Here is a 26,648-nt window from a genome sequence, read left to right as displayed (position 1 = left end):
CCCCCACTTCCTCCCACAGCTATGGGGATTTCCAGGCCTGCAGAGGCAAGAGGAAAACCGGAATGTTCATCTGCAGCCTCCCAGTGGCTGCCAGGGAAAAGGCATCTTCATAACATGTAACCCAAAGGAGATCAAACATGACAAGCAAACGAACGGTGCGATTATTCAAGGAGGGAACAGTTTAAAGTGTCCCTGTGTCTATTAACTCAGCAATCTGAACCGAAGGTGCAGAACAGACTGCAAGGAAGACTATGAGCCTTTCTCCAGAAGACCCCAAAAGACCACCACCACATAGCAGCGTGCCTGCGCCAAAGCGAGGAGACTGATGGTGATGATTTCTCAGCACTGCTTTGAATAACCCAGCCCCTTCTCAGAATTCTTATGTATATGTGTGACTGGGTGTAATAAATATCCGACTGATTGTTGACAACTGGTGTCAGTGGTAGAAGGTTTTTAGCTCATGTCAGCTGAAGCATCTGATTTGTAGAAATCTGAAGAGTGTAAAAAATCAGTAATATATGGGAGGAGGACTTTAGAGAACTTTGAATCTCTCAATCAGGTGCAAGAATAAGTCTTTGCCCATTTATACAGGTTTATACAGGTTTATACAGGCTTTTTATTTGAACTTATTTGAATTTACATTCAGTTTAAGTACATCCATTGCAGGGAAAACACTCCTTTAGCACTCGCCCAAAGCGGGCAAAAACAGGGGGGAGGGATATTGAAAAAGAGCGCCCTGGGGTGTATTTTGGCCCAATGGAAAGAGATTGTAGGGTCGGCAGAAACAGAAGACAGAAACACACTGACAAATATTGCAATCAGTGGTGGCAGCTGTATAAATTAGAACATTGGGTAAAATGTCCTCTTGGGCCACATTCAAAAGAAATAAAAGAGAGTCGGCAAAGGGACAGCAGGGATCCTCCCCCAGAGCCGAGGAAAGCCAGAGCACACGGAAACCAGCGGGCAGAATGGGAAGCTGGGCTGTAAAGTGGTGCCCTTGACTGCCTGTTAAGGGACCAGATTAGTTTCCAGCAGGGCAATTACGTGTCCAGTTACAGACACGGCCGTTTCTCCCGCTTCTCTAAGCCCGCAGCACTGTGCTGCCCGCCGCACTGGACCAAAGAGAGCAGGTGACAAAGGGGCCAGGCAGAGGGGCCCCGGGACTGCTAAACCCCCAGTGTAACTGGGGACATGGTGGGGGACAAAACGCTCCAGCCTGTGCTTCCACCCGCAGAGATGCAAGGTACCCACTGAACCCTTTGAGAGGTGACAGAAAAGCTTTACGCAGCGAAACACAGCCCAGACCTTGGCTGCAGGTATTCCGGGACCTCTCAGCCCCCTGAGTCCACATGCCTCAGGGTCCCAGAGCACCATGTGCAGGCCAGAGCCGTCCCATCATTCCAGTCTGGCATCCGAACTGCCCCTCACTAAACCCCTCTCACCCACTTTAGCAGCTGGATGGCAAAGACAGGCAGGCGGGGGGCGGGGGGCTTGCACCGCCATTGCGGTGTTGCTCCTTCCTTTGCACAGGGCTCCACGGGGCTTGTGAGCAATAAAGGCACGAAGCGACAGCGAGCGTGCCGCGGGCATTGGGCACCAGCGCTCATCCCTGGCTGAAAAGGACACGCTGCGACCCCTCGGGCTTACCACTCTCATACTTGCAGCTGGTCAGGTTGATGGAGGGAACACTGGAATGGAAAGAGACAAGAGAGCAGTCGGTGCTCATGCAAACCAGTGGGCAGAACGGGAAGCTGGGCTGTAAAGCGGTGCCCTTGACCGCCTTCTGAGGGACCAGATTATGTTCCAGCAGGGCAATTATGTGTCCAGTTACAGACACGGCCTCCCAGGCAGCCACGATCTCTGCAAAGCCAGGGAAAGAGCCATCAGACACACAGCTCCTCGGCAAGCTCCTTGCCCAGGGTGGCAAATGCCAGTGCCTAAACCAGTCCAGAAAATCACCATGGTCACAGTCATTGAGGAAACCACCAAAGCACCGCCCCAGTATGCCAGTGCTCCTGAGGGGAGGGAGACTGAGGCTTCCCCATACTGCCCCTCATCTCATGGACCTTTCCTGGGCATCATGGCTGGCTCTTCCCAGCACTGGGTTGGCCGGCAGAGCCAGGAGCACCTCTCTTAAATGCCACTGCTGTGCCTCTTGGTGCAGGCAGCTGCTGAGGCTGGTAGGGCTACGAAGATGATTAAGGGCCTGCAGCATCTCCCCTATGAGGAGCAGCTGAATAAGATGCTCTTGCAGCAAAGATGCACTCTGCCTGCAAGGCACACGGCCTGAAGCCAGAGACATGTGCCGACACACTGCTCAGTCACAGGGTGGGATCCCAAGTGTGAGAGACCCCCCCCCAGCAAACCACAGAGAGGTTCCCGCTGCCTCATTTCCTATCCCTGCTCTCAGCTGCTTTAATGCCCATCACTCACTCAGCTGGCAGGCACCAAGTGCGGGGGAATATCTTGTACTCCTCGGGGAAGAGCTTGAGCATGCGGTTCAGGTTGCGCGCTAACAAGTCCTTCCGGCAGATCTCCATCATGCCTGGGAAGTGGTTGATTTTCTGAAAGAGGTGCAGAGGGGACAGTCAGCAAAGGGACAGCAGGGATCCTCCCCCAGAGCTGAGGAAAGCCGGCGCACACGGAAACCAGCGGGCAGAATGGGAAGCTGGGCTCTGAAGCAGTGACCTTGACTGCCTGCTAAGGGATTATTCTCTAGCAGCTTCAGCTGAACTTCAGCAGCAGGACTGATCTGCTCCTTCCCTCTAAGCCCTGATGCCTGCCCTCCCCAGCAGATCACAGGGAAGGACATGGAAGTGGAAGCACCGTTCATTAGAAACTAAGGGCTCCTGCAGATCTCAGAGAAGAGCACAGCAAAGCCCCAGCTCCCTTGCATCCCTCCTTGCTAACAAATTTCCCGCCCCCCCCCCCCCCCCATGCTTAACAGCAACAGTATGTTCATACCCTCAAAATGTGGGAGTGGGTTCAAATGAGTCCCCACTCCTGGAGCAGCATTTCTCTATTCAGACTGTATCCTGTGCAGGACCAGTGAAAAAACAGGCAACAGTGGGTAAAGCAAAACTGCATCGAAGTTAAAGGACTGTCAGTTAGCAGATGCAAAGTACCTGCTGCAACTCCAAAAGTCAAACCCACCATGCAATGAAACTGCTTTTCACACCGCAGAAGCTGCATCTGAATCAAGTTCCCAGAGCTGCAGTGACACATGTGCTGTGCTAACAGCATCCTTTAACGGCGCTACGAATCCCTGAGGCAGAAGGTCACAGCACAAACATCCCACTCTCAAGGGACTTTTCTTCCCCAACACAAACACAAAAACATAACATCAGCCAGCAACCAAAACACTACAAGCAAGAACAGATAAAGACTAAAAATCAATGGGGACCCTATAATATTTGGTTATACAGCATGCAACAAGATAGTCAGGTGATGTTTCTGTAATGTCTTTTCTACTTTACAACCTACTGAGAGATGAGGCTTGGAGGTACATTATTAAATGCTGAAGGTAAAACTGAATGAATGAGAAACACACAAGCTGCAAAAAATCAAGGCTGACAATCTGAGATTACTTTTTCTAAAATCAGGCAGTAAGAAGAGGAACCAGCATCGACACCGTTTCTCTGCAGTTCTACTTGCAAACAAAAGCCCAGCCTTTTCTCAGTAACATCACCTTTACATGTCTTATGCCTTTTCCTCTGTTAAGAGAAACTGAGAAATAGCATGGAACAATGGTTTCTGTTGTTGGCAGCTAAAAGTGGAAGTGAATTGAAAGGTATGAGGCAGCAGCTCCCAGGAATCCATAGGTAATGGGAACTTTCTATCTAACTAACCAAGAGTGGCTGTGTGGAAAGTGCTAAGAAATGTTGCTTTTGCAAAATGAAAAATGTTACAAAATTAACAGGCACATAACTGAAACCTCTGTGCCTGTCAGTCAGTCCTTACTCAGACTTAAGGAAGGACCTGATGGATTTCAACTAGAAAAGGCAGGGGGAATTTCAGGCCGAACCACTCGCATGATCCCCACCTTAGAATGGCCTGACCAGCACCCTGACCCACATGTTCTGTTCACCGCTGGCCCCAGGCGCAGACCTGTGCATTTCACCATTAATATAGGAACTCAAATAAGTGTTATCAGCCAAAAGGTTAGGACTGACTGCTACCCAGGCAAAAATAAATATAAGAGGAGTAACTGGAGCCCCTGAAAACAGACTAATTAGTACTGTGTGTGTTTGCTCTGCAGGGGAAAACCCAGTATCTAAGATAAAGGTTGTCAGTGGTCCATACGGAAATAATATACTAAGATTTGATGTCCCAGCAAAGTTTGGAAACTACCTAATGGAACAGTGTGGAGCTTTGAATCCCTGCTGTGTGAGGTTCCAGGGAAGCTGTTGAGTCACCTCCTTCCAGAATAATCAATATCCTTTACCATCTGCTGCTAAGCAGGGGATCACAGAAGGGATCAAAGACAACAGTGACACGGTGCCACTCAGCCACTGGTGCTGGCTCTGCTGAACCAGTCGGCCAAATGCAAGCTGAATAGGACGATTCCTCTTTGAGAGGAGGACAAAACAAACATCAATCTGTGTTCACTTGGGAGGGAGCACAATATACCTTCAACTTCCCCAAGGATGCAAACGCTCCTCTGCCATTGCCCGTAGTGCACTGGTAAGAACATTGAAGAAAAATGATATCCTAAAAGGTGAATGACACCAGATTTCTACCCAATTCACTGTCGAGCATATGTATGTTCCTGCAGTTCTCTTCTCTTTTAATAACAGGACTGCTCCAGTAAGAAAAAGAAAAGTGACAGCTGAGAAGACACAGGGTGCAGACCTCATGGGTATAAGTCTGAAATATGAACCGTACCTGGAGGAAATTGAAGAAATACTGAAACCTGAAGCACAGACTGGCAGCTTTGAGTTTCTGGTCTTAGTTTTGTCTGTCTGTCTGTTCATTTCAATAGGTGTGATTGTTTCCAACATGTCGATGGTTCTGCAATTATAAATCACACTGAACCAGACAGTCTGATCTAGAAAATGATATGAGGTTTTGCTCATATGCTTAACTTTTCTCATGTGATTACCTGTTTGCCTTTACCACATACCCCTGCTCAAGGGATCCCTATAACAGCTCTGCCTGTGGATATGGGTAAAAATTTAGACTGGCTTTGGAACCAGAATAAGTCGATTCTTTGGGGAGACTTTGAATGGAAATGACCATTTAATAATACATTAAATCGAACCTCCATTTGGAGCCTAAATTGTTCTTATGTTCCCTTTGATGGGATAATAAGACTTTGGGATGCAGAGGCAAACAACCCTGATCCAGACACCCATGGGCAGATAGATGAAATGGGAATAAGCCATACAGGGGAAAGCGATTGGTCCTGAGGTATGTGGAACCAGTAATTTCATGTCCATGGTTCAATGTAATGCAAGGGCCACCTGCCATTCAGAGAGGATAAGGTTTCTAGAGAACAAAAGATCAGGGCCAAAAGCAGCATATTGGGAACCTCCTTTGATGACAGAATATATATAGACTCAAGGAATATATATAGACTCAACTGGAGTTCCTCGAGGGGTTCCTGAGGAATTTAAGGCTAGGAATCAGATTGCTGCAGGTTTTGAATCATTCCTTTTTTTGGTGGGTCACAGTGAATAAAAATGTAGATTGGATCAATTATATCTATTATAATCAACAGAGATTCATAAATCATACGAGGGATGCTGTTAAAGGAATAGCAGAACAGCTGGATGCCAATAGCAGAGTGACATGGGACAATCGGATGGTCCTAGATATGTGGAGGATTCAGTGCAGACTTGGTTGTTGGAGAAGGGACACAGCTGCACAGACCTGCTCGAGATGGCATAAGTAGGGTAAAGGTTGGTTCAGAGTCAGTGTGCCCTTGGGACCAGCTGCAGGCAGTCCTGTTGTCTTAGAAAGAGGTCTTTCTCATAACAAAATGCAACAGAATGTAAGCAAATGTGTAATAGAATGTAAGCAAGGCAAGGACTGCAATCGATTAGCTGGACCAATGATGAGCTCGGCTTTGCAATATTCAATGAGCTAATTAACTACTATATTTAAGCTATGCTTGTGTGATTAAAGTTTGAGACAGCCTGACGAACCACTTGGTGTCCGTGTCTTCCTTCTCCGACAAAATGGTGACCCCGACGTGATTCTCGTCAACTCCCAATCCCCCGACGTGAATACTGCGACGCGGCACCACGGTCGAAGAAGTCGAGCTGGGTCCTGTAAGCAGGCAGGACGGCGACTTAATCAGGGTGCGCCCCCAAAGATTACAAAGGTAATTTTGGGCCATACGTGCCACAGAAGCCTGGAAGCTGCAACGGCGCGCGCTGAGGATTACACGGTGGGTAGGCAAGTGGCATATGATTTATTTGCAAATATTTTAAGAAAATGGGATATTAAGGGGTTAGATCTAAAAAAGGAATTACCGGGGTTATTGGCTTATGGGTATGCTAAGGGGTGTTTTCAGAACTTGCACACGGTTCACGAGTTAACTGCATAAACCAATATCAAGCAAAAGCTGCTCAATTAGAAGATCAAAGGGGATAAGACGGAAACTCAGTCTTGGAAAGTGATTATGTACCTACCACCCCAACTGGACTATTGGTAACAGCTGAACCCTTTAAAACATCAGGGGCTTTTGAGGCAATTCCTCTACAATCTGCTATCTAAGAGAGTGATTAAGAATTATGAAGTCTTTGAAACCCCTCCTTTTTGAGCAGCGAAGAAAGAAAACTGGTAACAAGCCTTGACAGCACATTTGATTTACCTACTTGGGAAGCTATTGGAGCTCAAATCCTTGACGAACCCTCAGTTCGGGCGAAAGAAACTAAATCCTTAATAACTCTCTGGAAATCAAGTAAAAGGACTTTAACCAAAATAGAGACAGAAAACATAGCTGCTACTTCAGCCTTTGCAGCTTTAGCACCAGTTCTGGATTCGACAGAACCGATTTAAAAAGGGAAAAATCTACTATAAAGAATGTGGTTTTGTTTCTGGGTGCTCTTTCATCTACCCCAGTTACTATGCCAAGTAAGAATGCCGTGTTATCAGAGCAAAGTGATAAATCTGTCAGAACTGACCGGGAAGGGGAGCGAGTAGTGCGCGTAAATCTGCCACCACGGCCTGCGCCCCCCCCACTACTATACCTTTGGAAGGAAAAATGTGGAAACAAACGTACAACTGACTGCCTTTAATATCTGTTTATCTTTAACTTTTACTGCACCTAAAGCACCACATGACGCAGTTGAAAATGTTAACTGGCATCGACAACTTCAGCCTGTTCTTGAAAAGCTGGAGAAAAGCAGAGCGGGCGATGGCATGCCCTGCTGGGAAAGGGTTTGCAGAACTGCCCACCCACCCACCCGAAAATTACTGAGATAAGATCTACCTACATGAAGAATCACCAACTAAGGCACAGAGCAGTGTTGCCCCCATGGACAAGGAACCTAAGCATGGGGACAAGAACCCTACGGAGATGGACACATCACCCACACCTCCCGACGAACTCATCAATCCATCACTGTCTCCTGATGCCCGAGACACTCTGCAGAGGCTGCTCGTCCCAGCCTGGGCACGTAAGATGCCGTCAGAATGGGATAAAGGGTTACATCAGGGTATTTGGATTCCTACTCAGTTGCGGAACTTACTGGGGAAAAGTTTACGTGGGAATGAGCGGGTGGTGCAGAGAGTGAATAGTGGGGAGGTGGGAGGTGGACGGAAAAGGGAGACCGTGCGGCAGGTCCTGGTGTTCCGCCAGGTCCTAGTGCTCACCCAGGGCTCGGCCCCGGTGACCGTCGGGGTCGCGCTGTGGTTCACAGCACGGAGAGGAGAAGGGCGCTGCGGGCAGCAGCCCAGACCCCTGACACCAGGCTGCGCAGCCGAGTGCTTTGGCAGAACTGCCGTAGAAGTGGGAGAACTGCCCCCGCCACCCCCCACCCACCCACCCACCCATACGGACTGGATGTGACAACTTGCATCTTGCAATGTGGTTTGTTTGATGACTTGCTTTGCAGCGTTTGTTTGTATGTGCTATGGGTTCAGAGATGCGTTTGTCCACTGAGAGCAAGGCTGCCTACTTAGCAAAGGGATTTGGGATAGCAATCATTGAAACTGGGCGGCTTACTTTATAAATTTAACCTGGAAAACAAAAAATCCCCGTTTGGGCTGATTACTAACTACTTACTTGGACAAAAAAAAAAAAAACCAAACCAAAACAAAACAAAAAAAATTGCCCAATTGCAACGTTTAATACAGGAGTAACTGACTACGAGGTGTATAAAGCCTTCCGCAAGTTTGTGGAACATGCAAAGATTTTCAAGGATTGGGTTTTATTTTCCATTATGCGTTTGGACATTGAAAGTTTGATTCATGAGTTACCAGTGCAAAGGATTAGAGATTACTGTGTTTTCTGGCAGTGTGAGCTACTACACAAACAGGGGAATCCAGTAAGTGTGCTCTGCTATAGCAGCACTTGAATACCCCGTGAAATCAAACTGGACAACAGCTCAGAATATATGGCACAAACATCGCCTATGTTACAGGGACACCACATTTGCCTTCAGGCAAAACCATGGTAAAATATATGAATCAAACTCTCACAAAGCTCTTTATGTTTTGACCTAGTTATGTCTCTCACAGAACAGTTTGGTACCTCCAATGGTGAACCATGCAGGAGGTTTAAAAGAAGGTTTGCAAAAAAAAAAAAAAAAAAAAAAAGGAAAAGAAAAAAAAAAAAAGAGGGGGAAAAGGGGAGAGAAAAGTCAATGTCAAGTGTTATTAAGAACGAAGTTACAGGTACTAACTTGGGAAGGAGATCTGCCTGTGTCATTACAGATACGGGACCCAAGTGCATAAAGCCGTGGATCCAGAAGAACTCAAGCTTGCATGAACCAGGACGAGATCCTGATCCCAGTGACTGAAGTCAAGTGTTCCAAGTGCAGCCACAGTGGACTATGAACTTTGCTGCGAGATATTTTGAATGATCTGACAGTCTTTGAAAAAATACATGTATTTGTGCTAAATGAAAATTAGGGAAATAGTCATTTCTGAACAGCCTAAGGTCACAGACTGCAATCAGTACCTGCAGGAAAACATGAGGCTGATGTTATCTGCACTCCTGACACTCCTGATTGGCAAAACAAACAAATGCAACAACAAAGGTATCAAGGCACTTACAATTGGTTTCATGACTGGAGAATTTCAGGATGGATATTGTGGATGGTCAAATTTGGATTATTGGATTTGGTAATTATGGTATTTGTCTTACATTTACTGTCGGGTTCATTGACCTTTCTGCAAAGGGCCCTTGCAGAGACCTCAAAAAGCAGTTTTTGTGACACAGATGCTAAAAGGAAAAATTGGCAAGGAGGACAGTGGGCCTGCCGGCGGCCTGGCTCTCCTCACAGAAGACAATATCCTTGAATTCCCATAAGACAGGAAAATTACTCATGCTGAGAGGTATTTGGTAATTACATTCTCAAACATAGTGACCTTGAAGACAGAGGTACGCACTGCCTCAACCCAAGGAGGAGTTTGAAGGCATGTGTTGGATGAACCTCTCTGATCATTCGCGATCCATACATTCCCAAACTAATGAACTACAGAGGTTAACTAACAACTTACAAGTGGATTCTGGTTTAGGACTTGATGGATGGTTACAATCACTGGGACTGGAACCCTGGCTGCTATCCATAGTAAAGGCAGCCATTCTGATAGGAATAATACTACTAACCTTTACCTTACTCTTACCATGTCTCTGTATGTGTCTGCAGAACATGATGCAAAAAATGGTATCGGCAGCTTTCAATCAGACGCTATTAGCCCAAAAAGAAAACGGGGGAAATGTGGAGGATTCAGTGCAGACTTGGTTGTTGGAGAAGGGACACAGCTGCACAGACCTGCTCGAGATGGCATAAGTAGGGTAAAGGTTGGTTCAAAGTCAGTGTGCCCTTGGGACCAGCTGCAGGCAGTCCTGTTGTCTTAGAAAGAGGTCTTTCTCATAACAAAATGCAACAGAATGTAAGCAAATGTGTAATAGAATGTAAGCAAGGGCAGGACTGCAATCGATTAGCTGGACCAATGATGAGCTCGGCTTTGCAATATTCAATGAGCTAATTAACTACTATATTTAAGCTATGCTTGTGTGATTAAAGTTTGAGACAGCCTGACGAACCACTTGGTGTCCGTGTCTTCCTTCTCCGACATAGATATGATGTTAGCAGAGAAAGGAGGAGTATGTGTCATGTTAGGGGGACAGTGTTGCACATTTATACCAAATACTACTGCTCCTGATGGAACGATTACCAGAGCCTTACAAGGCCTTACCACTTTGGCTGATGAACTAGCAGAAAATACAGGAATAGCTACTTCTCTTACTGGGTGGTAGGAATCCTGGTTTGGAAAATGGAAGGGAATGGTGATACCAGTTTTCACTTCCCTGATAGTGGTAACAGGAATTTTAGTGGCCATAGGGTGTTGGTAGAATCCCTTGTGTTAGGGGTCTTAGAAAGAGATTAACAGAAACTGCAATAACTAAGAAGATGCCCCTGGGACCACTGCCTTATAATATGCTTCTCCTAGAGGAACAAGAAACAGATAATTGAGAATCTCAGGAAAAAGAATGTGAAGCAATGCTGGCCAGGTTAGAAGCTTCATATGAAACAGGACTTTGAAAATATGCAAAAGACAACAGTGAGTATAAAGAAAAGAAGGGGAAATTGTGGAAAATGGTAAGAAATGTTGCTTTTGCAAACTGAAAAATGTTATTGTATTCTTTACTGACTGAGAGGACTCAGGCTGCCTCATCAGAGATCCTGTGTAGGGAATTTAGGATAGCACATAAAAGAAGGGGGAATACTGTTCTCAAATAAGGGTTCAATTTGAGTACATAGCTCTGCTAAAAGATACAGATGATCCTGGACAATGAGATAAGGGGTTAAATCCTGACTGAGGACATGGGCTGGAACTTAAGCAAGTCAGGCCCAACTGAACAGGCTTTGACCATGTTGATTGACAATGGGGCACAAATTACCACATCAAGGAAAAACAGGCAAAACAATGTGGGGCAATGGTAGGGGAGCCAGCACACAGAGCTGTTCAGCTTGTCACCAGCAGTAACACCATGTCCCTGTCTGCCTTGGCACTGCCACTCAGACATCACCATTACTGAGAAGCACTGGCTGGGAGAAGCACCCTAAAATCTGCAAGTGCTCCTCAGACATCGATGCAGTTCCTCCAGTGTTGCTAATGTCAAGCTACACTGAGCTCCTTTTCTTTCCCTCTGTTATTATGGAGGGCTTGATTGCCTTGATTGTCCCTCAGTCACTCTAGAAATCCTTCCATTTCCTGGGAAGACACTGTAGGCACTGGCTGCGGGGGGACCTCATTGCAGCCTTCCAGTACCTGAAGGGAGCTTATAAGCAGGAGGGGATTCAACTTTTTAAAAGAGCAGATAATGGCAGGACAAGGGGGAATGGACTAAAGCTAAAGGAGGGAAGGTTTAGATTAGATATTAGGGGAAGTGTTTTACAGAAACAGTGGTGAGGTGCTGGAACAGGCTGCTCAGAGAAGTAGTAGATTCCCCATCCCTGGAGGAGTTCAAGGCCAGGTTGGATGGGGACCTAGGGCAGATCCAGGCCTGGAGGTTGGTGTCCCTGCCTGTGATTCTATGATTCTATGAGTCTATGATTCTATGATTCTATGATCCTATGATTCTATGATCAGCTCAGTTCTGCATGTTTCAAGGGACAGATGAGGCTCTAGAGAGCTCTGGGGTGGTGGGAACATTCAAGAAGAGGAAATGAGGGATAAACTCGCTAAGAAGCAGGACACAAAGCCCTGGGGAGCAAGCAACATGCATTTGTCTCCGTACCTGTAGCAAGGAGATGCTCCCTCCACCTTAAGGAACGTGAAGGATCCACTTCTGCCTCCCACCCTGCAGCGCTTCCGATGTCTGTACTCGCACCACGTGCTCAACCAGTCCACCCAAATCCCATTGAGGAGGAAGGTGACGCTGAATGGGAAACCACGGTGCCTCTTGGAGATGAACTGGGAGCTTTCTGCAACCACAGAGAGGAAAGGGTTACAGAAACAGGTTATGCTGTGCTTGCAGCCTCTTGCCACCATCACATCCCATCCCCACCAAAGCAGCCAGCCCTCTGAGGTCAGGTACTTTGGCTCTCGGCTCTATTAATCGGGTGGCAAAAGTCCACCTCCTCCCCACACACGTTGCCTTGGTAGACACACAGGTTCTCTCCTCCACAGTGCTGCTGACAGACTGCGATTTCACCTCTGTCACCAGCAGCACTGCGGGATAAACAGATGCCTTTCCCTAGGAAGACCATGGTAACACGTGCGTTGCTGCAGAGCAGGGACTGGGGGAATCCTCCGGCATTCTCAGGCAGGAGAGACACAAAAAGTGCATTCATTCACCTTCAAGCTCTGAGAGAAGCTGAACACAACGACCATGTAACCACACCAGGCACTTGAGGTTGTCTTTTCAAACAGACCTCGACCTGCTGAACTTGGAACAGGTTTTCTAACATGCAGAAGGGCAAAGAAATATCTGGAGCGGAAAAACCTTTACAGGAGCCAAAACTGGCTGGAGCAACAGCGTGCCAGGTGACCTTTTCATACACTCCAAGTGTTTCAGACACCCCTCTGAAGTCCTGGCACCAGCTAGGGCCAGAGGTGGAGGCAGGTTGACTAAAATCGTAGAAAGGGAGGCTTTAAGCTAGAGTTCCTCTGGTGCAGTTTTTCAAGCCCCTTTTTCCCCCACAAGTGCTGCAGCAGATACAGACAGGGGTGGCAGTTCTCTATTTTGGTAGCTACAAGCTGTCTGTCTTTGAGAAATGCCCTGAACCTGCACTCACACTACGTACAGGCACCTTCCAGCATCAGGCAAACGCTTACCCTTCTTAGAGGGGGCTCTGGGCCATCTGGTACGGCGAGGGGACGAAGTCGTCTCCCTCGGTGCATGACATTTCCCTCTGCCTTGACACCCTTGTGTCCCTTTTCCAGGGGCAGATGTGGCACTGGTACTATAGGATTCCTCATGGTGGGGAGGTGACAGGAAAGGAATCAGCCACAGCTCCCACAGAGATCCTACGGTTCAAGCCACTCCATTCCTCCTGCAGAAACAACACTTGGCAAGAAGGGAAATGTGAAGACTGGAAAGGAAATACATTCTAAACACATCTGGTGTTTGTTCTTCCCCGATCGAATAAAGTACCTGAGCTCACTGATTGGAGCTCTTTGGATATCAGACAAGTGAACTGAGGCATCGTTCATTTTATAGCAAAGTTCAGTAGTGCCTGTTTCAGTGGAAATCCTGACACTCCAAACAAGAGTGTCAGGATTTCCACTCGCAGGGAATCAGAAGAACCCAAACTAAGTTTATCCTAAAGCCCAAGGCAGAATGTCTGGAGCTTAAACACACTGTCCCAATTCAAGGGCATGTCTGCACTCTCCTCCTTGCACACACTGTCACAGCTCTCTCTCTGAAAGGTCACAGGGAGGCTGGAAGTTCAGTGACAGGAGTACTGTGCCTTGAGCTACAGCAGGACTTACTGCAAGCAGTGCTGCACAAGTGTCTAACACTAACTCTGCAGGCAAGGACGCTGCACAGTCCTTGTGCCTGTGCTGATGGGAAAGCACGGGGGGCAGGAGAAGGAAACCCCACACAAGCTGTGACTATTTACCACTTTCTTTCAGAAGAGGGATCGAATACTCTCCAATGAGCAGAAGCTGCCAGAACAGAAGCAAGGCTTCTCAGCACAGCAGCCAAAGGGACATTTTGCTACCTAAATGCTTCTACCTTCATCTTTAGGGCCACTTCTACCTGACACCATCAGAAACAGCAAAAAAAGAAAATAAAAAAGAGGAGGAAATGTGCACGTGGTGTCAGACAGCAAAACACCTCTGCATGGCATCGATACCAAGGTCAAGAATGAACACGTGGGATAATACACTATTATTGTCTTTGTAAGAAATACTTTGGCCTGGATGTAAGTGTATTTCCTACAATTTCAAGCTGCCATATGCACTTGCCAGAACCCTTGACCTGATCAATTCCACAAACCATCATTTCAGTTCCTGATGGAAACCTCACCGGGCTGGCACGATGTGATTTCAAACAGTGCTTGTCTTTATTTCCAGCCACTCAGATGTCTACACCCCTCTTTGCTCTTCTACAGAGATGCTATTGCACACAACACCCACACCCACACACACCATCCACCTCATCTGACTTTTCTCTGAGTTCAACAGGTAGCAGTAAAAACTAATTCAGGATCAAAACATGAAGTTCAAACCAAGCATTTAAGTACCCCATAGCAGGGTAAACAGAAAGATGATTAGCATGGCAATTCATTCTAATAAGGTGTTGATGACTCTCATTTTAGTCTTTCTTCTCTTCAACAAATAAGATTTCATTTACCACTCACAAGGGAACTGGGGTCACCTGACTGTCTCTGAGGAGATGACACCAAAGACAGGAAGGTTTTGATGAGCAGTTCTCTACTGCAACACAACTGCTTCCAAATGACCCTTGATTCTAAACGTTCAGATCTATTTTAGCTGCACAGGCAACTGTTTTACAGCTTTGCTTGAAGATGTTTTGTAAAGAAGAGCTGTACTTCTGTGGGGTTGGGTGTTACTTAAGTATTTTGAGTGACAACTACAGTACTTGTTTTAAACACTATCTAATCATTCCACAAAGCTGGGTAAGCAGACCAAAAGCACCAAACAAAATGCAAACCCTCAAATGCACCCTGCAAGGCAGGCTTTGAAACATACGGAACCTGAGGTCAAATCAAATGTTGTCAATTAGCAAGAAAGAAATCTAAAATCATGATCTCACTGTGGAGTTCTGGGCACTGGCTGCCATGTCAGTCTAGTCTAGATCTCCTTTTATTCCCCCCTTTCTTCCTAACTTCCTATTTGGTAGGCTGCAGCTTCATTGTTCAAGGCTTCAAATTCCCTTCATCAAATTTCCCCTTAGCCTAGTGCCAACTTGAAAGAATAAAACAACTTCAATTACTTTTCTAGTCCTTTTGGGATCTTGCCCACTACCCTAAATTACTACGCTGCAGCTGAACTTCAACCTCCTTCATTTGCTGACAAAAGGATGAAGGGAAAATGTGCTCAATTTACAGGATTGTAACAAGTGTCCCTGCCCCTCGCCCATTCCAGGACAGACACTTTCAAAGCTACTGCAGCACTACTGGGGTTTCAGAACAGACCTTTATTAACTCACCATCAGTGGTAGAAAATGGGGAGGAACTAAGGAGAACTTTTCCACAAATGGGCAGACCTATTTTTGCTCCCAGGTTGCATTAACCCAAGTAGGAGGTGACCTTGAAAATCCTCCTTAGCCAGAAAGTAGCAAAGCCCTTCCTTGTCTCTCAGACCATCTAAATCTCTATCTGCACAACCCCAGGAGTTGTTTAGTAATCTTAATAACAAATCCTGGTTAAAGAACCTGCAAGGCTGCCAAGAGACAAAGGTGGGAACCAGCTGAGCTTTCACCTGCCCAAAGAAAGATTTCTGCAGAAACTTCAAGAAAACCCTTTCCTGCATTTTTTCTTTCCCTGACATCACAAGTTATCAGCTCCAAACGTTTTCCCTGTTCACTTCAGTGAGGTCACATTCTGTGTGCACTTCAAGACAGAAGCACATGACAGGAATCACATTTTTTAAAATTAAAGAAACCCCCAAACACACCCACACCAACCCACACCCCCCCAATGAAATGACACACAACTTATGCTTTTAGCAGAAGAATGTAACACCTGGTTTTTGCAAGGAGGGGGAAGGCCATGGAAGTGGAAGCACCGTTCATTAGAAACTAAGGGCTCCTCCAGATCTCAGAGAAGAGCACAGCAAAGCCCCAGCTCCCTTGCATCCCTCCTTGCTAACAAACTTTCCCCCACCCCCCATGCTTAACAGCAACAGTATGTTCATACCCTCAAAATGTGGGAGTGGGTTCAAATGAGTCCCCACTCCTGGAGCAGCATTTCTCTATTCAGACTGTATCCTGTGCAGGACCAGTGAAAAAACAGGCAACAGTGGGTAAAGCAAAACTGCATCAAAGTTAAAGGACTGTCAGTTAGCAGATGCAAAGTACCTGCTGCAACTCCAAAAGTCAAACCCACCATGCAATGAAACTGCTTTTCACACCGCAGAAGCTGCATCTGAATCAAGTTCCCAGAGCTGCAGTGACACATGTGCTGTGCTAACAGCATCCTTTAACGGCGCTACGAATCCCTGAGGCAGAAGGTCACAGCACAAACATCCCACTCTCAAGGGAGCTTTTTTCCCCAACACAAACACAAAACTAAAATAACATCAGCCAGCAAGCAAAACACTACAAGCAAGAACAGATAAAGACTAAAAATCAATGGGGACCCTATAATATTTGGTTATACAGCATGCAACAAGATAGTCAGGTGATGTTTCTGTAATGTCTTTTCTCCTTTACAGCCTACTCAGCAATGAGGCTTGGAGGTACATTATTAAATGCTGAAGGTAAAACTGAATGAAGGAGAAACACACAAGCTGCAAAAAATCAAGGCTGACAATGTGAGATTACTTTTTCTAAAATCAGGCGATAAGAAGAGGAACCAGCATCGACACCGTTTCTCTGCAGTTCTACTTGCAAACAAAAGCCCAGCCTTTTCTCAGTAACAGCACCTTTACATGTCTTATGCCTTTTACTCTGTTAAGAGAAACTGAGAAATAGCATGGAACAATGGTTTCTGTTGTTGGCAGCTAAAAGTGGAAGTGAATTGAAAGGTATGGGGCAGCAGCTCCCAGGAATCCATAGGTAATGGGAACTTTCTATCTAACTAACCAAGAGTGGCTACTTTCTCTTTGCATTTAAAAATGGACTGTTTAATTATATTCATTATAAATTATACAGTTATTTATTAATTAGAAATCCCTTATTCACTTTAATTAATTACTTTCATGAAAAATATTACCCTACCAAAAGAAAAGGGTACAGAGCTGCCCTTGCCTGCATCTTCTCCTTCCCTCTGAAACAGGGCTGCCGGGCACACATGGGCACCATCCCAGGAATAAAGCCTGAGCCCTCACAGAATCACAGGGCAGACGGACGGTGTTCAGTGGTGGGACAAAACATGAAGTTCCAATCACATTTGGCTGCCAGCTGATCAGCTGGTATAAGGCAGGACTGCTAAGAGAGGCTGTGTCTGTCCTGCTGGGCAGGAGACAATTGCTACTGCAACGAGCACTAATCAATGTTGTCTCATCGCATCCCAAAGCAGCACAAAGTAAAGTGCAAGTGACAAAGGCATTTCCCATGCTTCCTCTCCAAAACAGAGGGCATCCCTGTCCCACTCCCACCCATGCCAGCCTTACTCTAACAAAGGATTCAAATCTTACTCCAGGGTGACCAGGCTGTAAGGAAAGCGCCTGCTGCTCTGTCAGAGCTCAGCTCAGAGCTGCACTGGGGAAACAAACTCACCATCGGCTGGGAGCAGGGAAATGCTTTGCTCAGACCCTCCAGACAGGTGGCACACTGCCCAATCTGCACAAGAATTGACCAGCACAAAGAAAAGGGGGTGGAAAAGAGGGCTGGACTTACCGGGGACTGAGGGCCTGAAGCTCTGGGGCTGCCAACTCCACACGAGGCCAGATGGCTCCGGCAGGGACTTGCTGCCCAGGCTGTGGCAGATACCAAAAGCCCCGGCTGGGCGGGGGAGCGGGGCTGCAGGGAGAGGGGGTGCCGGGGGTGGGGAGAGGCTGGTGGGGGAGAAACGCCCCCCTCCTGTGGGGAATGGAAGAGCCGCCCGGGAAAGGAGACACCTTGTGCTGGTGGGACGGGAGCTGTGAGAGCCCGAGGAGCAGCAGCAAAGCCCGAGACAGGGGCTCTGGCAGCCATGTCAGTGGGGGTGCTGCCTGGCAGCCATGTCAGTGGGGGTGCTGCCTGGCAGCCGTGTCAGTGGGGGTGCTGCCTGGCAGCCATGTCAGTGGGGGTGCTGCCTGGCAGCCATGTCAGTGGGGGTGCTGCCTGGCAGCCATGTTAGTGGGGGTGCTGCCTGGCAGCACGGTTTCAGCCACGCAGGCACTGTTACAAGCTCTGCATCTCTTCCAGGCTGCCAGTTGCCACTGATTATTATTTCCAGCCTTGAAGAGGTGCACAGCTCCCCCCATTCCCTGGTTTAGATCTCACTGTGCTTCAAGCCACTGGAAACAAAGGCTGTGGTGGCAAGGTTCAAGCATCACTTTTCTGACAGGGAGAGAAGCACTAAGAAGCATCACTATGAACAGTCTTGGCTCCTGTAAAGCCATCCAACACTTTGCTGCAATTTCTACCTTATTTTGTTGGGTATGACAGAAAATACAGAGAGCCACAGAACGATCGAACTGCAGCAAATCTGTGCATTTGCACTACCCACTTAATACATGCCATTCAGAGGAGTCCTGGTGTGGAACATGCTGGGAAATGTTGCTTTTGCAAATTGAATACGTAGCAAATTAAATGGAAAATAACAGGAATTGGTATTAGAGGAAATACAAGCCTCAACTCAGCAGCTGGAGTTACAGGCAGTTGTAAAAGTGTTTGCAAAGTTAAAAGCCGTAGTATGTGATCAATTGTATGTGGTAGGAGTAGTGACCCGAATGAAACGAGCGTTGTCGAAAGGAATTTTAGAGAAGAGATTATATAAGGGTTTTTTAAGGAACTGTGGCTGGATTGTACAGTCATGCCTGGACTGTCGACAGTTTGCTAGTGGCCTTGTCCCTGGCGCGAGTCCTCGTGGCACAGGCCCACTAGAAGCTTGGCAAACAGACGTTACACACGTCCCCGAATTTGGTTGGCAAAAGTATGTTGATGTTTGTATAGAGTAGGTGTAAAAGGAAGTTTAAAAGGGGTCAAAGAAAGTCAATGGCAGGTGTTGTTAAAAAAAATGAACTAAAGGTGTTGCATGAGAGAAAAGATCTGTTGAGATTGAAATTGGAGGAACACAAAATTGGGGGGAAAATGAGTGGCCTCCCAAAAGAATAAAGCATTTCAGACTGGCCACATGGAATCCTAATGAATTGATAACAGGGGCACGGGAACCAATTTACAACCTGAACTGCATAATTCGCTTGCAAGCAGTTTTGGAAATCATTTCCAACAAAACTGCCAATGCTACAGATCTCCTGAATCAACAATCTCGAGAGACGTGTGCTCGATCCTGCAACGCCGCCTGGTTTCGGATGATGTATTGGCCAAAGAGGGAGGAGGATGTGGCGAATTAAGTATTTCTACCGTGTCTGATCCTATGGATCCAAAACGTGGTGAACCACATGCAAGCAGTTACCATGACAGAATAAAACATCAGCTTTGTAAAACCAACAAAACAAGTAACTGTTAGGATCATATAACCCTATCCCTTCTATGCTTGCTATAAAGTTCTTAGTCACGTGGTGTAGCAACTTTCTCCCCCTTTCCCGTTTTGTCTAATAGAATTTATATATAGAAACTCTTGGTTAACTGAACAAAACTAAACTTTATTGGTGTACACAGGTGTAACAACAATAGAAACCAGCCACAAACAAAACCAAAACCAAAATAACAAGAGCTCCTAACAATGCGTAGAATTCTATCATACGGCATCGTTCACACATCGCCACGGCATCTGCAACCCTGCGAGGAGAGGCAGGGGTCCTCTGCCTAGAAGTAAAGCAATAACAGAACAGGAAAACCTTGATTCTTTCTAAACCAACCATCTGAGTTTGAAGAGACCTCTCAGTCTCAGTAACACCCACCTCTCTGGTTGCTCCGGGACGTGAAACTGCACATGTTGGATAGGCTGTGACGACCTGAAAGTGTAATGGAAGGGGAACAATACACCACTATAGCCATAGCAAGGACATTGTCCCTACTGCCTGGCTATAGTGCTGGAGAAAGGAAACCTTACCACTCCTGGAGTTGAAGGATGAGGTTCGGGGGAGGGATTTGGGGTCTCATCTTCTCCAACGCCAGCCATTTTCAGCTGCTCCAGTGCTTGTTCACTTAACTGTGTGCTTTTGGAACTGCACAAGCGCAGTTTTCCCTCACCACCTCCCCACAGAAAGTACTAGAAAAGGAAGCTCACGCATGTGTGAATCCAGTGAACCCAGTAGTTCCGCCATGACGATGGCACATGACAAAATAGAAGACTCCAGCCGGTTTTGACCAGGCCTGGAGACCCACCTAAAGCTTAATTTGCTAAGTAATGGGTGATGGGGTGGGAAAGCTGTGGACTTATGTCTCAACATTGCTGAAATATTACATTAAGATGCTTGTAAAGGGTTAAGGAAGACTTGCTAACAGGATAGCTTGAAGTGCCACAGTGGTGACCTCCCATAAAGAATGCCTCGCTCGAAGGACTCTGCCCAAAGGTGTGTCTACTTTGTTAGGTACCAGCTCTTGCAAGAATGTATAATAAATTACTGTTTCACTAACGTGTGTACCTCAAGTCCTTTCTTTAGGACCATTGGCATTTCTAACACTCAGACACCCCTCACAACATTTCTCTTCCAGTCCCCTCAGCAGCCTCTTGCCCCTCCTTGCCCAAATGAGGCTTTGATCCATATTAGAGGGCCTGGGGATCTACAAGGATGCTTAGAGCTGGAAAAGAGGGCATTGGGCCCCACACAGGAGAGTCTGGACCCTCAAAAGCAGGGGTTTGGCTTTCAGAACAGGACTTTGGGTGCTGTCAGTGGAGCTCTAGGAATGAAAATACGGCTTTCCACACCGAAACCAGGTTTGGAGCCCTGAAGAGATGCTTTGCAGCCTAAACCAGGCTCTTTGGAGTCTGAAAACAAGGCTTTGAGCATGAAACAAATGAGGCCTTTTTCCTGCATGAGGAGTTTGCACCCTAAAACCAGACTTTGGGATCCCAAAACTCTGTGATGAATATTCTAAACTGGGCTATGGTTCCTAAAAGCGACACTCTGGAGCCAGAGAAGGAGGCTCTGTACTCTCACGTGGAGGTGGTGGTGGGGCCTTCAAAAGCAGGCTCGAGGCCTTCAAAGGGATGGTCTGGGCTCCTAAGGAGGGGAGTCCTGTCACCTTAAAAGTGCAGCTTGGAACTTCTCCATGAGGCCTTGGACCCCCAAAATGAGGCTTTTAGACCTCAAAGAGAGACCTGGGCAGACCAGAGAGCTGGGCAATCACCAGCTGTGCGGCCATGGGAGCAGGTCCAAGGCTGGGCCTTATTGGGCGACGAGGGCAGAGAGCAGCCCTTGGGAGAGGCCTGCAGAAGGGCCCTGGGTGAGAGCCTGCATCCCTCTGGGGTGGTTTGACAGGCAAGAAGGACCTGTGGCCCTCCAAACAGGGGACACAACTCCACGTGCAGCCAAGTGCCTGCGTCCCACAGCACAACCAGCGCTGAACGGCACCCTGCAGCACCCAGCACCGCAGCCATGGCAGGGCCTCGGCAGCCTCCTGTCTCCACAGGCACCTGGCTGCAGCTTCAGGAGCCTGGTCCCACACTGCCAGCTGCACCTCGCAGCGGGACAGACGGACAACCAATCCCAGTTCCTCTGAGAGATGGAGCCAACTGCAGCAACCATCGTCATCATCCTGAAACGCTGCCTGGCAGCTGCAGAGCACCAGGGGTGGACCTGCTCCCACCAGATCGGGAACCCTGGTACACTCTGACGCCCCTTTTCTTGGCTTTGCAGAGATCGTGGCTGCCTGGGAGGCCGTGTCTGTAACTGGACACATAATTGCCCTGTAATCTTGGGGCAGCTGGAGCTGGACAGGGTGGGCTGGTATCCCGGGGACCCTCTCCCTGTGGCGTTCAGTGCTCCTGAGAGCTGGGCCCGAGGAGCGATCGCTCTCTGAGCACCATGGCAGCACCCTGGGAGAACCCCGTGTGCCCAGAGCAGCTTCTTGGCCAAGCAACAAAGAAACAACGTCCAGGTCCATTCAGAGAATGGGCTTCCACCCCCCTAGTTTCCACCCTTCCCTATGGTCAGAGCAGGGAGACCAAGCAGAGGGATCAGGGTTACCTTGGGGTCATGCCAAGGAGAATTCCTGGGAGTCAGCCCAGGGGACGATCCCTGTGTTAAAAACCCCAGGATCTCCTCTAGCCAAGGGAGGTGTGAGGGTGCTGAAGAAATACAAACCAGAGAAGTGTCTTTTGCAAAGCTTCCCCCTGCGGCACAGAGGAGATGTTTGTGGTGCACAGACCCATCTTCCAGCTGGCCAGGACTAGTTCTGGCTTGGGGGGCTCGAGTGCCCCACAGAGATTATCCCTGGGAGGAGAAGGCAGCAGCCAGCCTCAACTTCATTGCTCAGCTGCCATTTCCCACTCCTTGGAAAGGGCTGGGAGAAGCAAGGCATTGCCTCCAGACATTGGGGACACCCTAGAGCCGCAATCTTGCACCCAAATTTGGCCTTCAGTGGCAGGGATTCTTTTCGTTCTCCATGCAGATGATGTCAAGGTTGAGCTGCTTCAGGAGGGGCCATTAGTCATTGGGATGGTGTGGGACAGGGTGGTGATGTCACCCTGCCATGGTATGTAGTGCTGTGCAGCAGCAGCAGCAACAGAAGAAGAAGCAGCAGCAGAAGCATTATTGAGGCAGGAAGGGCCACAGCCCCCACCTGCCTCTCTATCCTTCTGCTGGTGGCCCTGCGACCCCAGGGGCTCGGGGCTGCTCCATGCCGATCCCGGGAAGTAGGTATGTGGCAGGTGAGGGCAGCAGCCAGTCCTGGCAGCAGAACCCACTGCCCCTCTGGGTGACAGTGGGGCTGAGCTCGTGGTGGGATCGGGCTGGGAGAGCCGTGGGGCTGGGTCAGGCTGAGTGAGCCATGGTCAACTCCACAGGCAGGAGGTGGCAGACGCCCCGTGGGGAGGCACAAGTTTCGTGGCTGCTGTTACCCTGGGCAAGGAGCTTGCCTTGGGATGTGCAAGCAGGGATGCTGTTGCTCCTCCCTGCAAATGATATCAAGGTTGAGCTGCTTCAGTAGGGGCCATTGGTCACTGACATGGTGTGGGACAGGGTGGTGATGTTTGCAGCTGCTGCCACGGGTATTTTCCAGGCAACCGATGGCGCCGGGAGCCGTGAGAAACCTTTGTCCCTAGAGCTGTCCCTGTGTCCCCCTGCCCTGGGGCAGCTTCCTTCGGGCCTGTGTGCCTGGGCTGGAGTGGCACTTCAGGGCCCAGGAATAGCCCAGGGGAGCACTTCTCCAAGCCCTGGACTTCTCACAGCCCCATGCACAGGGCCATGGCTCTCAGGCTGCCCAGCTGAGTGCCGGCTTTCAGCCTCAGAGATGTCCTGTCAGGAAAGCAGGAGCCTTCCGCATCTAGCCCTGCTGTAGGCTAAGAGGGACAGGAGGGTGTCCCTGTCCATTTCCTGGACACCCTCTCCAATAGCAGGGAGCGCCCTGAGCCCAAGGCCTCCTTGACCTGTAAGAGCATCCCGAATCCCGAGAGCTGCTCCACACCCCCAGTCCTGCGGGCTGTGGGGTCTGAGCGGCCGACCGACTTCATCGGAAAGTGTGTGGTAGGGCTGGGGCTGGCAGCTGGCAGAACTTGCTGGGAGCTGGGGTGTGAATTAGCTCCTTGCTTTGTCAGGTGAACCACTCTCCCAGCTTCACCACAGACTCTCACCTGGAACGGGAGGTTAAGGATGCACTTCTCCGCAATAACATCAGCCTGATAAACGTGCCTGCCTGTGACAGAAGGAAGGTGCTGGAGGAACACAGGCAGCACGTAAAGCATTGGCTCCTGCACAACCATCAGACTCTCCATGAATCCAGAGGAGGCTGTGGCACTCTAAGGCCTCAGAGGAGAAATCTTCCAAGCCATTGGCATCCTGAAAGGGAGCACCAGGGCTTGTCTCTGGGCACGAGGAGACTTGAGGCGCTGGGTGCTCTGGGTCCTGTGCATCAAGGTCCAGCCCCATTGAGCCCACTGCCCGGGCTTTTCCTGCTACGGGGGGCAGCGGGTGGTTAGTGGGCAGGAACCCCTGCAGCTCCTGTTTCAATTAGGACACCCAAGAGAACTCCAGGCTGGAGCTGCTGAGCATGTTAACCCTGTACTCGGCCTGCCCCTGCAGCCTCAGCTGCTCCAAGCTCCCCACTGGCCTGCGAGGAAAGCTCCTGACAGTGTGCGGGGTGGCAGGAACGCCTCGAGCAGGGGCTTCTAAAGGAATTCTGTTATCATTGGGTTAGCTGGGGGAAAAGGCTGAGGGGCAGGGCGAGAGCCTGGGCAGCAGGGGAGAGAGCTGGAAGTGCTTCCCCAGCCCTCTCTGGGGGTGGGTGGAGTGCAGATCGCGTTGGTTCCCTGCATGCATGTGAAAGGAGGTATCAGACAGGGAAAGAAGCTTGCCAGGCCCTTGTCCCTCACCCAGGCAGCACCTGGAGCCTCCTCTCCCACCTCCCTGCCTCTGCTTTCTCCCGGTTTGCAGACGTGAGGAGCTGGAGAGCAACCAGGCTGCCTGGCTGGAGGAGGCAGAGCAGTACGAGAAGTCCCACCTGGGCGGTTTCCGGCGCGTTTACCCGGCGTGTGGGACAGAGAAGTACGAGCCGTTCTTCAAGCAGAGCATCTCCCTCTTCCGGGAAACAGCCTCATCCACAGCACGGGAGGAGTGTGTCAGGTACGCTGCCCCTGTGGCAGTGGTGGCCATGAGGACCTCAAAGGCAGTAAGGTGGAACAGGGCTGTGCTGGCCATGGGTGTCTCCCAGGGAAGGGAGCTCCGAGGTTTGACTCCCCTTCCTGATGTCGGGAGAGCTGACAGCTTGTGCTGGGAGGCCCTTGCAAGCACCCGGCTGTCCCATCCCGTGGCTGTTGGGACTCCCACCGAGATCTTCTCCCTGCTCCAGCCCCAAGTCTGTCATTCTCCTTAGGGCTGGGAGCAGCCTGTGGCTTGGTGTCTCTCGGGCATCACTAGGGCTTCAAGTTTGCTGGAACTTGGGTCTGTCTTTCCAAAGGTCCAGCCCATGCAGTACAACTCTGTGCAGCCAAAGGACATTGTGGAAAAAGAAGAGAAGGAAAGAAGGGAGGCTCTGCTGCAGCGGGAGAACCTTATGCAACACTGGGGCATCGTGGATCACCTCTCTCAGCTGCTCCCCAAAGCCAGTAATGTGAGAAACTCCCCATAAAGCAAAAATCCACTTGTCTTTCTGTGAAATATTGTCTGCTTTCACTTGTCCTGGTGCCCCCAAAATGGAAAATTCCTTTTGGAAGTGTCGATTAACATCCTTTCCAGTTTCCCCTGCGTGGGCCGTATCTACCAGTGCATGAGAGTCCGTATCCACAGTTACATGCACATATTTTAAGCACCCAAATACATTAACATGTGTAACACCCCATTGCCAAAGCTGCAACACTTGCAGTCTCTGGGGGTTGGTCCCATGGAAAACTGGTTCGTGATTCACTGCTCATTCACTACGTTTTGCAGGGTCTGCAATTTTTCCAGAGGCAGGGGCCACTGATCCACCCACACAGGTTTCTCAGTTAACCATGTCAAGGTTAAGATGGGCTGTTTAATGCCCTGCAACACAGTGGCCCCTGTCAAAAATCCCTGTCCATTCCCCAAACACCCTCTCCAAGAGCAGGGAGTGCCCTGAACCCAAGGCCTCCTTGACCTGTAAGAGCATCCCGAATACCAACAGCTACTCCACACCCCCAGTCCTGCAGGCTGTGGGGTCTGAGCGGCTGTCCAACTTCATCAGAAAGTGTGGGGTAGGGCTGGGGCTGGGGCTGGGGCTTGGGCTGGGGCTGGGGCTGAGGCTGGGGCTGGCTGCTGGCAGCACTTGCTGGGAGCTGGGGTGTGAATTAGCTCCTTGTTTTGGCAGGTGAAGAAACACAGGAGCTCCCCACCTCCTCTGCCACCTGTGTGTGGCACAGGCATCCCTTGCACTGTGCCCGCGTGACCTGTAGGGAAGGTGGCCAAGGGTCCCTCCAGCTCAGCCATCCTCCTCTCAGGTGCCCACTGATGACCCACGGCTCCTGGCTGGGGATGGTGGCTGGGTCCAGGCCCAGAGCGTGTCCTAGTGCAGCACAGCTGCCCCCCCACAGGCATTCTTAAGCCTGCACCCCAGTCTGGGAGCAAGCACTTCCTTTTATACTATTCCTACCACGGGTTATACTCGACGTATTCTAATTGGCTCTTAACTAAAGGTTACATTTACATACTCCACCCATCTTGCAGCCTGGGAATCAAGTCTCTTTCTCAGTCCCAGGAGCACTGAATCCGTATCACAGCTCCTGCTCCCACATCTTGTGGCCTTGCTGCATGATACACAAGAATATGCTGACCAATCGTTGACCCTTCTGTTCTCACCAGGACGGCGTTGGGCCTGGCCTTACTGAGCTACACAGGGGACTGCTTGAACAACTGCTCCAGAGGCTCATGGCCTTGCTTCTCAAGCCATTCTGCCACAATTCCCCCTTTTTCTTTTTGTACAATCACCACCTGGTTAGTTGCCTTTTCAATTCCTCTTATAATACATCTATATGCTATGTGTACTATTATAACTACAATTATAATGATTAAAAGCCAACGATAATATACAGCTTAAGCAACAAAGCCTTACTACAATAGCAATAAGTAACAGTATGAATCTCTTTGTGGATGGACTGGGAATGGTC

At 49.0% G+C, this 26,648-nt stretch overlaps 1 protein-coding gene across 1 annotated transcript in view; it reads right to left on the bottom strand.

Annotated features, from left to right (window-relative positions):
* The window catches only part of LOC311199704 (DNA mismatch repair protein Msh3-like), a gene marked incomplete at both ends in the record, with an annotated part of 50,533 nt that extends 45,533 nt beyond the window's left edge, over positions 1–5,000 (bottom strand). Inside the window, 4 exons of the mRNA XM_084273842.1 lie at positions 1,045–1,112; positions 1,648–1,688; positions 2,434–2,564; positions 4,926–5,000. Of these exons, the coding sequence (XP_084129968.1) occupies positions 1,045–1,112; positions 1,648–1,688; positions 2,434–2,564; positions 4,926–5,000 (315 nt within the window). The remainder of the gene's footprint in view (positions 1–1,044; positions 1,113–1,647; positions 1,689–2,433; positions 2,565–4,925) is intronic.
* Positions 5,001–26,648: the final 21,648 nt, after the last annotated feature.

The sequence above is a fragment of the Gallinula chloropus genome, assembly GCF_964237585.1.
Source record: "Gallinula chloropus genome assembly, chromosome: 21".
Taxonomy (NCBI): domain Eukaryota; kingdom Metazoa; phylum Chordata; class Aves; order Gruiformes; family Rallidae; genus Gallinula; species Gallinula chloropus.
The sequence above is the reverse complement of the archived record's forward strand: the minus strand, read 5'-3'. Positions and strand labels throughout refer to the sequence as shown.